The following is a 14,043-nucleotide window of genomic DNA, read 5'->3' on the forward strand; positions in this document are numbered from 1 at the left end:
ATTAGGGCTGGAAGATCTGGACCCAGGGGGGCCTGAACAAAGTGATATACCAAATAAGGACAATGCATGCAGAGAACCTAGACCTCCTATTCACATACAACCCATGGAAAGCTCATTCTCCACAGCTGTGGGGGGAGCAGGGGCTGTCTCTAAAATGAGCTATTTTAACCAGGCTGGTGGCACAGGCTATAGGCCCAGTTACTACAGAGTCTAACGCAGGAAGATGGAAAATTCAAAGCTTTTGTAGGCTACAAGGCAAGTTCAACACCAGCCTGTGATCTTATGGAGAACTTCTCTTAAAATAAAAGGTTTAAAAATGGGGCAGGGGCTGGGGGGGGGGGAGGGTTACCTCACTGACAGAATGCTTACCTAGGGCAGGGGCTGGGGGGAGGGTTACCTCGCTTACAAAATGCTTACCTAGAGCAGGGGCTGGGGGCTGGGGGGGTTACCTCACTGAAAGAATGCTTACCTAGGGCAGGGGCTGAAGGGAGGGGTGTTACCTCACTGACAGAATGCTTACCTAGCAGGCACAAGTCCTGCAAAAACTAAGCAATTATAATATGTTTAACTTCACTGGTCCTGCTAAGACGCTAGAAACAGTTCTAAAACTTTTCCCCCACAAAAAAAATATTTAATGAATTTAATGGTCCCTTAGGAAAGGAAGAACTTAAGTCCTCTGCATTAAAAGCCCAAATTTTCCATTCCCCAAAGCGTATGTATTTTTCTTGTTCTAAGCATCTGCCTTCACCTCCCAAACCACTGAAGTGTTTATACGTGTCTGTTCAGGGAAAGCAACAGCATATCGTAACCTCTCAGAATGCAAAAGTTACTTATTAAATGATCCTGCATTTCATTTAAAACCATTAGATATTAATAAAACAAAGCCCAATAAAATGGCCAATCCTGTTATTTTTAGATGTCCAGAAATGGACTAGGAATATTCCTGTTGGTAGGGCAACTGCCCTAGTGTGTACAAGGCCCTGGGTTTGAAGTACAGTCCAAAAAGCTAGAAGGAATAGCAGCAAATAGCTAATCAGTGGCTCCCATGTCCAACCATGAGACAGTGTGTATGTATACTTTATGCCCAAATCAAGAAATACCTGTCGTGGATTTTAATATCTAATTTTATAAACTTCTGATCTAGTTTAGCATCTAATTTTGGCATATACTTCATGACAGCTAGAAGAAAAGAGAAATGTCTGGAATTGCTGAGTGGAAAAACTCTACAATTTTATGAAGACCAGCGGCATTCTTTACATAAAAGTCCGTTCTTAAAAGCCACAAGCTTCAGAACATAAAAATAAACTTCTGTTTACATATTTGTTTCCAAAAGTGAGTATTCTAGAATAAGAATTCATCACATAAAATTTCAGGGAATCAGGTAAGAAACAATTATCCAGGGCCGATACCAATCCAAAGCAGAGATTTTCTGCTCTTCCATTTTGCTTCTTTCCTAGATAAAAGCAAGAAACGGTTAATATCCTCATTATAAAACTCTGACCACACGCATTGGCCTTTACAAGCAACTGAAAAAAATATAAGTCAATAGACACTCCTGAGATGTGGCAGTTTCAGCGCAGCCACAGGAACCTCTGACAATAACCCCTCTCTATTCTTGAGGCAACTCAGTGCTATTCATGAAGATGCATTCAATTTCCTTTACCAGATAAATAGCAAACACAACACTGTCAACCACCTCCATCCCTTCTGTTTATATCAGAACACTTCTCGTAAGCATCAGCACAGTCATCTCCACCCCAGGAGAAGCTAGTTGTAATCCACACATTAGTGTCTTTGGTTACAAGGGCAATACAGTGTGTAGACGCTGTAAATCAGAGCTCTACGATGGCTTAAGTTAAGATGGAGAAGCCCTACAGGTAGATACAAAAGCAGTCTGCGCTGGGAGTCCTTTACGAGTCATTATGCAAAGTACAGCTCTGTTTTGAAATGTCAAACAGGTTGGTAGCATCCACTTCACAGTAAAGCTATCACAAATTTCCTATGCTACGGGTCAGCTGGCAAAGTCACTAAAGGCGATTCCTCGGCGTACTTGATGACGGCTAGGTCTCCAAGGGGCAGACGTAAGATAAGAACATGTCCATCTGGTTCTTTACAATCACCTCCTCTGGATGCAGCTTGTGGGGCAGATGATGAGCCAAGGTCATCTCCCAGGCATCCACGAGATAGACGCCAACCCCTGAAAACATCCTCCGCAGGACCGTGTCCAGCTGAAAGCTGTACCAGTCGCTGTTGAAAAGGCTCACCTCAGGCCCCAGCTCTTGGGCATTGGCTGTACGGATGACAACCACAGTCTTAGGGCTGCGATCCAAGAGTTGGACCACTGCTCGTCGGATGTTCCTGAGCCTCCGGATATATACTTCCAAGGGGAATGTGCTGAAGTGAGACCATACAGCTATGGCCACCACTGTGTTCTTCCCTCCCACAATCCCATTCAGTTCATTCGCCACATAACGGAGCTCATTGCTAAAGACGCTGGAGAAGCGGATGGGTGGCCCGTGACAGCGATATTTGAGCAAGATATTGTGTTTCTGGTCCACTGCAAGGAAGGGACCCACGTTCTTGGGACTACCCAAATTAAACTCCACTAAATCTGAAACAAGAAAAAACAATTAAATTCATGACAACATTCCATCTAAATACATACATTCTAAACACTCAAGTGGCTTTGCAAAACAGCTTCTAAAATAGAAGTACAACAAAAAGGCTCAATGAATCAATGGACCTTTAGTCTAGTGCCCTAATTATTCAAATCAGTCCAAAACATCATATAATAAGCAACATTATCAGTGACAAAGTCTGTGTATGTCTAAGATGGCTACCTCCATTAAGCCAAGAAAGCTCGCTATTTGCATGGGTCACAGAATATATAAGAATAAAGTTGCCGTTCATACTTTATCTTTCTAATAGATAAGTAATCTAAGTTCTAGCACAGGGTCTGTAACGTCTGCTTTATGAGCATATTTTGGTAACCACACACATCTTTTTGGAAATTCTGCCATTTGCAGCAAAATGAATAATCCTGGAAGGACACCATGCTAAGTGAAATAAGCCAGGCACAGAAAGACAAATACACTGTGACCTCCCTTATATGAAGCAATTCTAAGAGTTTACCTCTCAGAGAGTAGAAACTCACCAGGAACCGGGGAGCTTGGGAACCAAAGGGGAGAAGCTAGCCAAAGAAACCTAGCTTAATAAGGTTAGAGTCAGTTGTGAGACCTACTGCACAGCACGGTGGCTACAACTGACAATAGCTACCCAAAGAGAGTTTAAATGTTCTCACTGGATAAACAAGTATACAAAGTTACAGGCATATCAGTTAGCGTGATAAAATCAATATGTTACATTGTACCCTCTAAATACATGCAATTATTTACCAATTAAAAATACGCTTTTGAATGCCAGGCCTGTTGGTGTATGCCTTTAATCCCAGTACTCAGGAAGCAGAGACAGATGGATCGCTGTGAGTTCAAGGACAGCTTGGTCTACAAAGTGAGTCCAGGACAGCTAAGGCTAACACAGAGAAACCCTATCTCAAAAAAAAACCAAAAAAACAAAAAACAAAAAACAAGCTTTTAAGCCAGGCCTGGTGGCGCACACCTTTAATCTCAGCATTCTGGGAGGCAGAGGCAGGAGGATCTCTGTGAATTCAAGGCTAGCTTGGTCTACAAAGTGAGCCCAGGACAGCCAGGACTATTATACAGAGAAACCTTGTCTCGAAAAACCAGAAAACAAAAACAAAAACTTTTTTAAATTTTATTAATTTATTCATATAAACCAAAACTTTTAAGGCAAAAATGATAGCATGTGTTTGTAATGGCAGCACTTGGGAGGGTAAAGTGGGGGCGGGGAGCATGTTACTGAATTCAAAGCTTCCCAGGGCCACAGAGAAAGAAAGAGATCTTGCTTCAAAATTGGTAAACAAATAAATAAAAAGTATTAGAAAGTAAAAAAATCTAAATTATACTCTTGAATTTAAAAAGCAAGTTCCTTGTTTTTCCAGTAAGCAAAAGAAAAAAAAAAAGTGATTGTTTCTTTTGATTTTTAGGTTTACCCATTGTTGGAAAGCCATACTAATGTCCTACAAGACAACTTGTGTAGCATAAGAAATAACAAAGTTAAGTGGGCCGTGGTGGCACAGTCCCTGAATCCTAGCACTGAGGAGGCAGAGGCAGATGGATCTCTATGAGTTTGAGGCCAGCCTGGTCTAGGTAGTGAGTTCCAGGCTAGTCAGATGGTGATACCACGTCTCAGATAAAAGAAAAGTAGAGCAAGTGGGGGAGGGGGGAGGAAGTGAGTGATTCAAGAGCAGAAATTAGAAAACCCTTGGCTCCCTCCCCTCTAAGCTGTGTTTCAAGGCCCAGTTTCCACCAAAACCTACACATATGGAAAGCAGAGAGAGGAGGACCCCCGCAAAGCGGAGGCCAGGCTGGTGTATAAAGCAAGCTGCAGGCTAGCAGGTACACAAGGAAGCCTGTCTCAAATTAAATACACACACACACACACACACACACACACACACACACACACACACACACACGAGTAAATGTTGATAACAAAGTTCTAGTCACATTTCCTTGCCAACTATCCAATTCCCACTTCCACAGGCACCATAAATTAGCCAACAAAGATGTCACAGCCCTGCCTCACAGTTTATAGTCAATTCTGAAAAGGACACAACAGACTATACTAGTCTTATTGTCCCCTTAAGGGGTAAAGCACATTTTAATCTTTCCTGTCGGCTGTCCCAAGCTTTTAGACTCTCCTGCTCAATTCTTTACTATTTTGCCTCCAGAGTTGAAGTGAATAAAAGTTCATGCTATCATTTTCTTTTGATAAAGATCCGGCGCCCACACAAGGCTTTAATGATATCAGATGAAAATCTGTCCGTAAAAGGGTCGGGTGGAAAATGATCAAAACAGTCAATGAGATGATCATTGCTATTAAAGGAAATATCAAGCTACGTCATCAGAAATTATGCAGAAGCAACTGCAGATGTCTTGAAGGCCTGCCTGGTCAGCAGCAAGGCTCACCCAGCACCCTGCCCCACATTACTGCCTCCTCCAGATTTTTAATCTAGGCTTCACCAACTAGAAGCCAAACATGGCTGTTTCAATGGGGGGCGGGGGGACAGTAATTAGAATTGACTTTCTTCCTTTTGGGGTACAATCTATTTTCTTTCCCTTTAAAAAGTAAACTAGAAATAATGAAAAAAAAAACATCAGAAGGAACCCACAAACAAAACAAAAACAAACTCCATTTACAGGGCTGAAGAGATATAACTCCATGGTTAAGAGCCTCCCTGCTGTTCAGAAGGTCTTGAGTTCAATTCCCAGCACCCACATGGCAGCTCACAACTGTCTGATGTTGTCTTCTGGTATGAAGATATACACGCAGACAAAGTACCCATATACATAAATAAATAAATCTTAAAAAGCAATACCTCGATTTACGACCATTAAAAACAAACAAACAAAGTCCCCACACAGACTAAGGATGGCTCCATCAGTGCTTTCGGTACAAGTATAAGGACCTGAGTTTGACCCTCAGAATCTAAGCGAAGAGGGAGGTGCTGGGGAGGCAGGGACAGCCAGGTCTCTCAGAGCCTGAGAGCCACACCAAAGGCTGACCTTGACCTCCGTGAACATTCCTCTACAACATACCCATTTGCACCCATACACACATGGACAAAACACAAATACTTCCTCCACCACCACCTGTTCCTTAACAGGTAAATGCACACCCCCAGAAAAAGAAGAGGGCGCCTCCTGTGGGTAAGTGGTGGGTCTCCAACCAGTTACAGTCTCATCCTGGATCTGGAAAGTAGTGTCAGATGAAGCTACGAAAGCTAGGACTTGCCCAGAGTCTCTCAACAGAAGCCATCTCTCCCTCAGCGTCTCATCAATGATCGCCCAAGGGAAGCCTTTGCTATGGGACACATTTGGCCACTTCCTTCCAGTAAAATCCTGTGCAGAGCTAGAGATGAGCCACACGGAACTGGAAAAGAGACAGCTGGACATGGCGAGAATATTAGAAGTGAAGACACCTGTGAGGCGACATGGTGCAGCTGTCAGATCAGACAAAGAGAAATGAAGGCCTGAGAAGTAGATGACACATCCAAGATCAGAGAGAGAGAGAGAGAGAGAGAGAGAGAGAGAGAGAGAGTAGGGTAACCCTCCACAAGACCATGACTCCACTAGTGACCAGAAGCTGTCACACATCTGGGTTAAGAAACATCTTTACAGAGAAATTGCCTCTTCCCCTGATTCCTCTCTTCAGGGTCCAAAGTGAGTCTGCTCATTTCAAAACTGGTTTCACACGTACTGGAAATAGTCATGAGACCAAAAGCAGAGCACCAACCTGGAACAAATGTAGTGAGGTATTCAAACCACTGCCTGATTGTTGAGTCACCAAATAAGTACACCATTTTTCTTTGCAAGCATTCTGTAATGTTGTCAGGGTCATTAAAATGGCGCATCTTAAACCTTCTGGGCCTCCACTGGTTTTTGTAGAAGTATCCAGAAGGAAAAGTTCCTGAGCCATGAGATACTTCTAGGGCATCAGTTTCTGCAAAGAAAAAGGGGGGGGGGGAATCTATTATAAGATTCTGAAACTCATCTCCAAACACAAACACACACAAAAAAAAAAGAAAAAAGAAAAAAGAAAGAAACCACCCACATATTTGCTGTACTGCAAGCTTATAGGCAATACTTCCTGTTGTCATAGCTTGAAGAAATCCCAGGCTTTCCCCCGATACTAAAATGGGAAGATGAGAAGTGGATGGGGGGGTACTGTACAGCACAAGGGGGAAGAGCACTTCAGGCATTCACTCTGTGTATGTGTGTGCTCATCAAAGTTCAAAATAAAGGAAGCCAAAACCCAAGGAAATGTAAGCATCTGCCCAGCATTACTGCAGAATGAGAGGAATAGTTTTTATCCCAGTGCCTGAAAGCCAAATGATAACTTAATCTTACATTAAGTTTTATATGTATATATACATATATATGTGAGATTTTTATATATACACAAATATTATCATAGCAATATGAATTCAAATTTTAATTCAGAAAACCACCATTGTCAACTACAGAGAAGCCAATGCCATGTGATGAGTTATTCCCCCACAAATGATCGGGTCTTTAGGAATCATAAGCAATGCTAAAAGGCACTAGCAGTGTGTTCTCACCGTTGTAACCTAGCTACACATGGTAACACCAGCACTAGGGCACCTTCAGAGAGAGTCATTGTCTCTATGTCTTTACACCTCCCTTGGGAAATGCCACTGTGGAAGCAACAAATGGCATGGCTTCAAAACACATAGTAATAGCTAGTATCCTCTGCAAGTTAACTATGTTCTGGGTAGTTTGGGGCCGTGACACATGTTATCTCATGTAGGCTCACACAATCTCTTAAAATTCCTATCAGTGCTCCTGCTGTTCCAAGCAAGCCACTTGAGCAAAGGCTCAGAGCTCAGTTCATGAAGAGGCACTGTCAGAACCCAAAGCAAACAGGTGAGCCCCAAGCCCAGCTTCTCAATTACCACGCCAGGCCATCTGTAAAACATGTTATCATAGATGTCAGCCATTTCTTTCATCTTTTTCCTAAGGATATAAACTTATTCCGTTTTTAATAACTCAATGTGTAATTTCCAAGTAGCACCAATCATTTTATGCCACTTCCTTACTCACCCCAGGGTTCGGCACCAGTCACAATCCAATCACTTCAGTCACCAGTTGAGCCACAATTGGAATGCAAATGCTATTTGACCTCGAAATTCAAGTCAGCCTATCTGTGACTGTTTTCAAGTCATTTAACTCCTTACCACTGTCCATGTTACTCAATCCAAATTATTTTGTATTTCCATCTCTCTTTTAAAATACATGTTTTCTAGCTTATTAGTTTAGGTAAAGGAGAGGAGGAGCTATAATCTGGTCTGATTATTTACCTCCAAAACCAGGTGAAAACTGTTCCCATAAATACATCTATGCCATATAGCTTACGGATGCCATGTGCTATTGTAATATACCAAAGAAACAGCAGGATTTCCCCTGATACTGCATATTTAGGTTTTTTTTTCCCCTTAGGTATCTTAATGCTTCAGTGACTAAGTAGAAAAGTAACTGGTATTTTGCAAAAGTATTAGTTTGACAAATATGATTGCGAAGGGGAAAATGTAAAAAAGGCAAATGATAAACATTTATCTGACTTATTCAAGAATAAATCCCATAGCCAGAAATAGCAAGATATAGTTCGGAGACATGGCTACACTACTCAGGAGGCTGAGGCAGGAGGATCACTTGAGTTCAAGACCAACATAGGCACATGGCATAACACCATCTCCAAACAAAGCCAAAAAAATCACTGTGAGCAAAACAAAACCTCAACATGCTATCAATCATTGCTTCACCTCCAACTTCCCTGAACTGCATCGCCGTTTTATTATTATTGCACTTTGTGTGTGTGCGCGCCCGTGTGTGTGTGTGTGTGTGTGTGTGTGTGTGTGTGTGTGTGTGTGTGTGTGTTGCACACACTATAATACACATTTGGAAGTCAGAGACTACTAGCAGGAGTCAGTTCTCTCCTTCTGCTATGTGGGAGCAAAGGATTAAACTCAGGTTATCAAGCTTGGCACTCAGGGCTTTGCCAGGTGAGCTGTCTCACCTGCCCTCTTTGATTTAATGTTTCAAAGCCAAGCGTATAGCCAGAGAGATGCAGAGAACACACCTGGGACACAGAGAAAACATTGACTAGAATGAGAATTAAAAGTGATTTTGAAGTTACAATTTTACCCCTGGTAATTGGGCAGATTCAGTTATTTTGTGTCAAATACATGTTAAAAAGAAAAGTATATATCACGCAGGAAGCAATTACCATTTCCATGAGAATGTTAATTATATTTACTACCAGAGTTTAGTCAAGCAAAGCAAATCAATTACTGAACCCGACATTCATTCTTTAAACGCAGGGTGCTGTTTAAGAGCGGAACGCATGTGCCTATACTGCCCCCTTATGGTCAAGTCATACAAAGGCATTTCCTGTCTGGTTTCAAATAATCTAAAGTTGCTTAAAATGTGCTTCTTGGAACTTCATGGGCAAACTTCATAGGCCTTCAGATCACTAAGATATGAAATTCTCTTAAACTGATAAAAATAACCTCTAATCTAGTTTTTTTGGAATAAAAATTAAGACAAAAAATAAAAATTCCATATTACTAAATTGTTATCCCAAATATTAGAAAAGGGAAAATTTTACCAAGACATCTTTATGCAAAATAAGTATGTATTTGGCTTATTCAAAAATAAATTTTTGGGGAATCTTTGTATAAAACAGAAGTCATAATTTTTATTACTTGCAAGTACTGTCGTGGGTTCTCCAAACATCTTAGCTTCTCGTCCAGGCCTAAGCCTGATGTTTTTTCTCCATAGAGTGTCATCCTGTGTACCGCAAGAATTTTCTCCGCAGGGGAGACCAGCAAATATCCACTCCCCACCCACAACAGTTCCAAAGGCAAACCAAGGTTCAGCTCCACCAAAGTTCATCCTGGGTAGCCAATGAGTTGACTGAACTTCCTTACAGAGCGGGGAGTATGCCACCCTGGAATGCCTTCACTCAGTGACAGGAGCTGGCTTCCCAGCAGCCACAGATAGAGTGCCTTCCTCCAAGTCTTCCGCAGCCTACGCATTCTAGCCCCACCACAGACCCCAAAGGCCACTTACAGTTAAGGCAAATAGCTGAGAGAACTAGCTGGAGGCTCAGATGAGAGTCTAGTGACTCCCAACTGACTCCTTCTGTGAGGGAATGGCAAAAGTGGTGATCTTTTGCAAGTAGACACTGCTGGCCTTAGGATGATGGTATTTATTCTGCTGTACAAATCTGCCTCATCCGTTAGCCTAATGAAGGCTCTCTGGACCAAAATGAGAGGAAAGGGGGCTAAGAATTTCTCCTCAGCTACCTATTAAGATGAAAGGATGACAGGAATACCATGAGAATTAAGGGCAGACGTTTGGGTACCATTTCATCAAAATAAATAAGGTTCCCTCATAAGGAATGCGTTCAAATTTCCAACAAGGGTAGTATCCATCAAGGTCCCTAAGTCATTTAGCTAGGAGTTTATAGGGACCACAGCACAGATACTAATGAAAAGTTGTCAGTAATTCTAACACTGGGAGAGTCTGTCCTTCACCAGACACTTGCCTTTGATAAGCAGGCCTACTCCAACTAAAACTGTTTCTTGCTTTGGATTTAAATTATAGCATCATATGGTGTTAGCATGGCAGTCTCTGGCAATACACTGCACTCTAAATATATATCTTAGGGGGAAATGAGTTAGCTTAAACATAAATAGTCAAACTTGTTGGGCAAAAAAGCTTCAAAATGTATGTCATATAAAAGTAAGAAAGGGGTAAGATTATGAATTCATTCAAATCAATCTAAAAATTTTCCTTAATGTTATTTGGCACCTAGTAAAAAGTAATTATGTGCAGTAGTTCCCTGTTTAAATTTTCATATGTGTGTTTATGTGTGTGTTAAGAAAAGATTAGGCAACACCTAGCCTCCCTCAAAGAAGATGATGAGCATCAAAGAACCTCCTTATGAAGTTGGCTTCAAATGTGGCAAACCAGCCACTGGCAAAATATCTTCGTTTCTGCCACACACAGAATTCTGCCTGAAAAAGGGCAAGCTTGGATGCAGGCAGAGTCAACAGCCAAACTCTGCCAAGACAGGGTGAGCAAGTCCTCAATAGTTCCTGCCTCGCAAATATGTCTTTCAGATATATCAGGCTAGAAGGACAAAGATGATGTTCCAACGTTATAGAGTGTTGGTAACTGTTCAGGCAGTAAACTGTCTCTGCCATTTTTGGGGCGGGGGGGAAGCTGCTAACCTGCACTTCCTGTTCACTCAGGTATTTAAGTTTTATTCCTTCTCAAGTCTCTGATGGGTTGAAGACTAGATAGAGTAGTCTTACAATTAAGCTTAGTTGGTTACGGGTTAAGATGTTTTAGATCAAGATAGATGTTTTAAGTTAATAGAGAAGAGATATGATAGTGATTTTCATTCAGAAATTTAGACCCAACAAGATAAAAAAGATGTTTACTTCAAGTTTGCCAAATACAAATAGCCAAGTCACTATGAATGAACATTTATATAATTCCTGATTGTCTCGTGGTTCTTCCTGCTGTATGTAGTTTATTTTATTCATGTGTAATAGTATAAATGTATATATTAAAAAGAAACATAATTTTAAAAACATGAAAAAAAGAAAAGGAAAAGATTAGGAACTCTTTTTTTTTTTTTTAATTTTTTTAAGATTAGGAACTCTTAAGGATGGGGTGGGGAAGATACAAAATGAGCCTAAAACATCTTATGGTGTCAGAAAATATGGAAGTGCTCAATAAAGAGATGGGCGCAGGCTAAGGAGGACTAGCACATGCTCGCAATCCCAGCACCAGAAAGGCTGAGGCAGGCAAAGTTCTTATCTGAAGCCAGTGTGCATTTGCAGCATCCAAACAGAGTATGTTTTCATTTGTCAACTTTGAAATGATTTTGGCACATGCATGAGCACACACACTCACACACACATAGTGAATGAGTTACGCTAAGTTTTATCTCAAAAACACATAACTGGGCATAGTAGTACACACTTTTGGTCTCAGCACTCTCTGTGAGCTTGAGGCCAGCCTATTCTACATAGTGAGTTCCAGGATAGCCAGGACTGCATAATGAAACCCTGTCTCAGACAGATGGGTAGATAGATAGATAGATAGATAGATAGATAGATAGATAGATAGATAATAGATAGATAGATATGAAAAGGGACAACCTTACTTCACACTAGCATTCCAATTAATAAATCTTTAAAGGAATGTCACAGAAATCATTGCTACAGTTGAATTCAACAGAAGCTGAAGTTATTGGAGCAAAGTTTATGTAGAAACAGAATGTTTTCATAAAAGGCAACACAGTGAGCTTCAGTAGTGTGGACTTTGGGAAGGTTCTCAATCTGAGCTCCTTGGATATAGAAAGCAAATGTTTTCCTAAGTATGTGCCTGCTACAATATTCCTTTCTTACTCAAAGCCAGAGTATTCTGTTCCTAATAACTTTGAGCTACTTTCTTCCATAAAAAAAAATCCCAAGTTAATTTTTTAATCTGTTTTCTCTCTACCCAACATCTAACTATCACAAGCCTATGCCTATTCCTGACAGACCTGGGGCATGCTGGGTAAAGATAAACATCTGCCCAATTTGCCTTAGAAGGGTGCAAATGCGGCAAGTGGGTGGAAAAGAAGCAGTGCAGCCAGAAGTCCCTCAGTGCTGAAACAGAGCTACTGCTGCCTGGCTCCTGAAATCTTCCTGTGTGCTCTGTCCACACTGGACAAGGAAGTCCCCATTCTCAAAACTTTTAAGAATGGGACTGGGTAGTGATGGTACATGCCTTTAATCCCACAATTTAGAGGGAGAGACAGGTGCATCTCTGAGTTCAAGGCCAGCCTGGACTACAGAGCAATTTCCAGGACAGCCAGAACTACATGGAGAAACTCTGTCTCAAGCCCCCCACTCCAAGATTGAAGAACAAAAAAACTCCTATTTATCACTCTAAAGGACACTTGGGAACATCGGAAACCTGCATGGTAGAGTGGAAGGAAAGAAGGGCGGGTTTATTAGTGGGGTGAGGTGTTTAAAGTGCAGTGTTAGTGAGAAACACCACACCCACTACACACATCCCCTATAATCAGCAAATCATCTGGGTCAGGAAGAAAGCAAATACAGATAGATCGATGAATCTTCATCAGGAGATGGTGTCTTCTCACACCTACCAATGGAAGCCATGGACTGTACATCTACTCTGCAAATCTTATTTATATCATATAGTTTCATGAAGTCTGGGCCAGATACTAGTGTCTTCAAATATGTAACTATCACATTTTAAAACTCAAATTAAAGCTGGGAGTGGTGGCACATGCCTGTAATCCCAGCACTTGGGAGGCAGAGGAGATGGATCTCTGTGAGTTCAAGGCCAGTCAGGTCTACAAAGTGAGTTCAGGCCAGCCATAACTATAAGAAAAACCTGTCTCAAAACAAACAAACAAAAACCCTCAAATTAATTGGAAAATAAAACAAACAAAACAAACCTTAAGACTTCTGGTTTTCATGTTGAAGAAAATTGACACATCTGACTGCTGCAGGTTTGGTTTTGCAGGAAACAAGGAAACACATGGTGCCCTTGAGGTAGTCCTGGCTGTTTGATTAGTTCTGCACAGCTTACACAAGGCACACATTTATATACTGAATGGCCATCCTGTTTGGTGCATATGTATTTTACCATCCCTACTGCCTGTGGCAAAAAAGATAGCAATATACTCGGAGTGGGAGATGCTGACTCACTAACTACAAAGCTCTTCTTCCCACCTACTTGAGTCTCCCTGTTCTCTGAATTTCCTCCAGAGAACCTTATCACACTCACTCCTCCGAGTTTCAGGCTTTTGTGGGTTTGATGCTTTAAGATAGACCTTCACTCTGTAGCCAAGGCTAGCCTGGCTCTCACTATGTAGTTCAGGTTAACCTTGAACTCAAAGTAGTCCCCCTGTCTCCGCCTCCCAAAGATGACAGGTACATGTGTACTGCTGCTCTTCATTATTAATAGCCAAACCAAAAGACCAAGATTGCATCACTTTGCCCATTTGTGTGCATCTGTGTGTCAGTGCTCACCACAGAATGAGCTCGGGGCCTCGGGCATGCTAAAAATGGGCATTTTTCTACCGAGTCCTGAGTCCATCCTCTACTCAAGTGCAACCCTTCAATATGACTGTATAAACCTCATGCAGTGGTGACCCCCCCCCTCAACCATATTCGTTGCTACTTCATAACTGTAATCTTGCTACTGTTATAAATCATAGTGTAAATATCTATGTTTTTCAATGGTCTTGGGAAACCCCTGTGAAAGGGTCCTGACACACTGGTTGAGAACCGTGAAGAGGCTAACACAGGATGTATAAGGGAAGAAAAAGAAGACAACTTTCACATTA

At 41.5% G+C, this 14,043-nt stretch overlaps 1 protein-coding gene across 1 annotated transcript in view; it reads right to left on the reverse strand.

The window, feature by feature from the left end:
- Positions 1–1,789: 1,789 nt before the first annotated feature.
- The window catches only part of Nxpe3 (neurexophilin and PC-esterase domain family member 3), a 45,698-nt gene continuing 33,444 nt past the window's right edge, over positions 1,790–14,043 (reverse strand). The window contains exons 4-5 of the mRNA XM_051150050.1: positions 6,379–6,585; positions 1,790–2,611 (exon numbers count right to left, since the gene is read on the reverse strand). Coding sequence (XP_051006007.1) covers positions 2,061–2,611; positions 6,379–6,585 — 758 coding nt within the window. The 3' untranslated portion in view covers positions 1,790–2,060. The remainder of the gene's footprint in view (positions 2,612–6,378; positions 6,586–14,043) is intronic.

Source organism: Acomys russatus, chromosome 8 (assembly GCF_903995435.1).
Source record: "Acomys russatus chromosome 8, mAcoRus1.1, whole genome shotgun sequence".
Taxonomy (NCBI): Eukaryota; Metazoa; Chordata; class Mammalia; order Rodentia; family Muridae; genus Acomys; species Acomys russatus.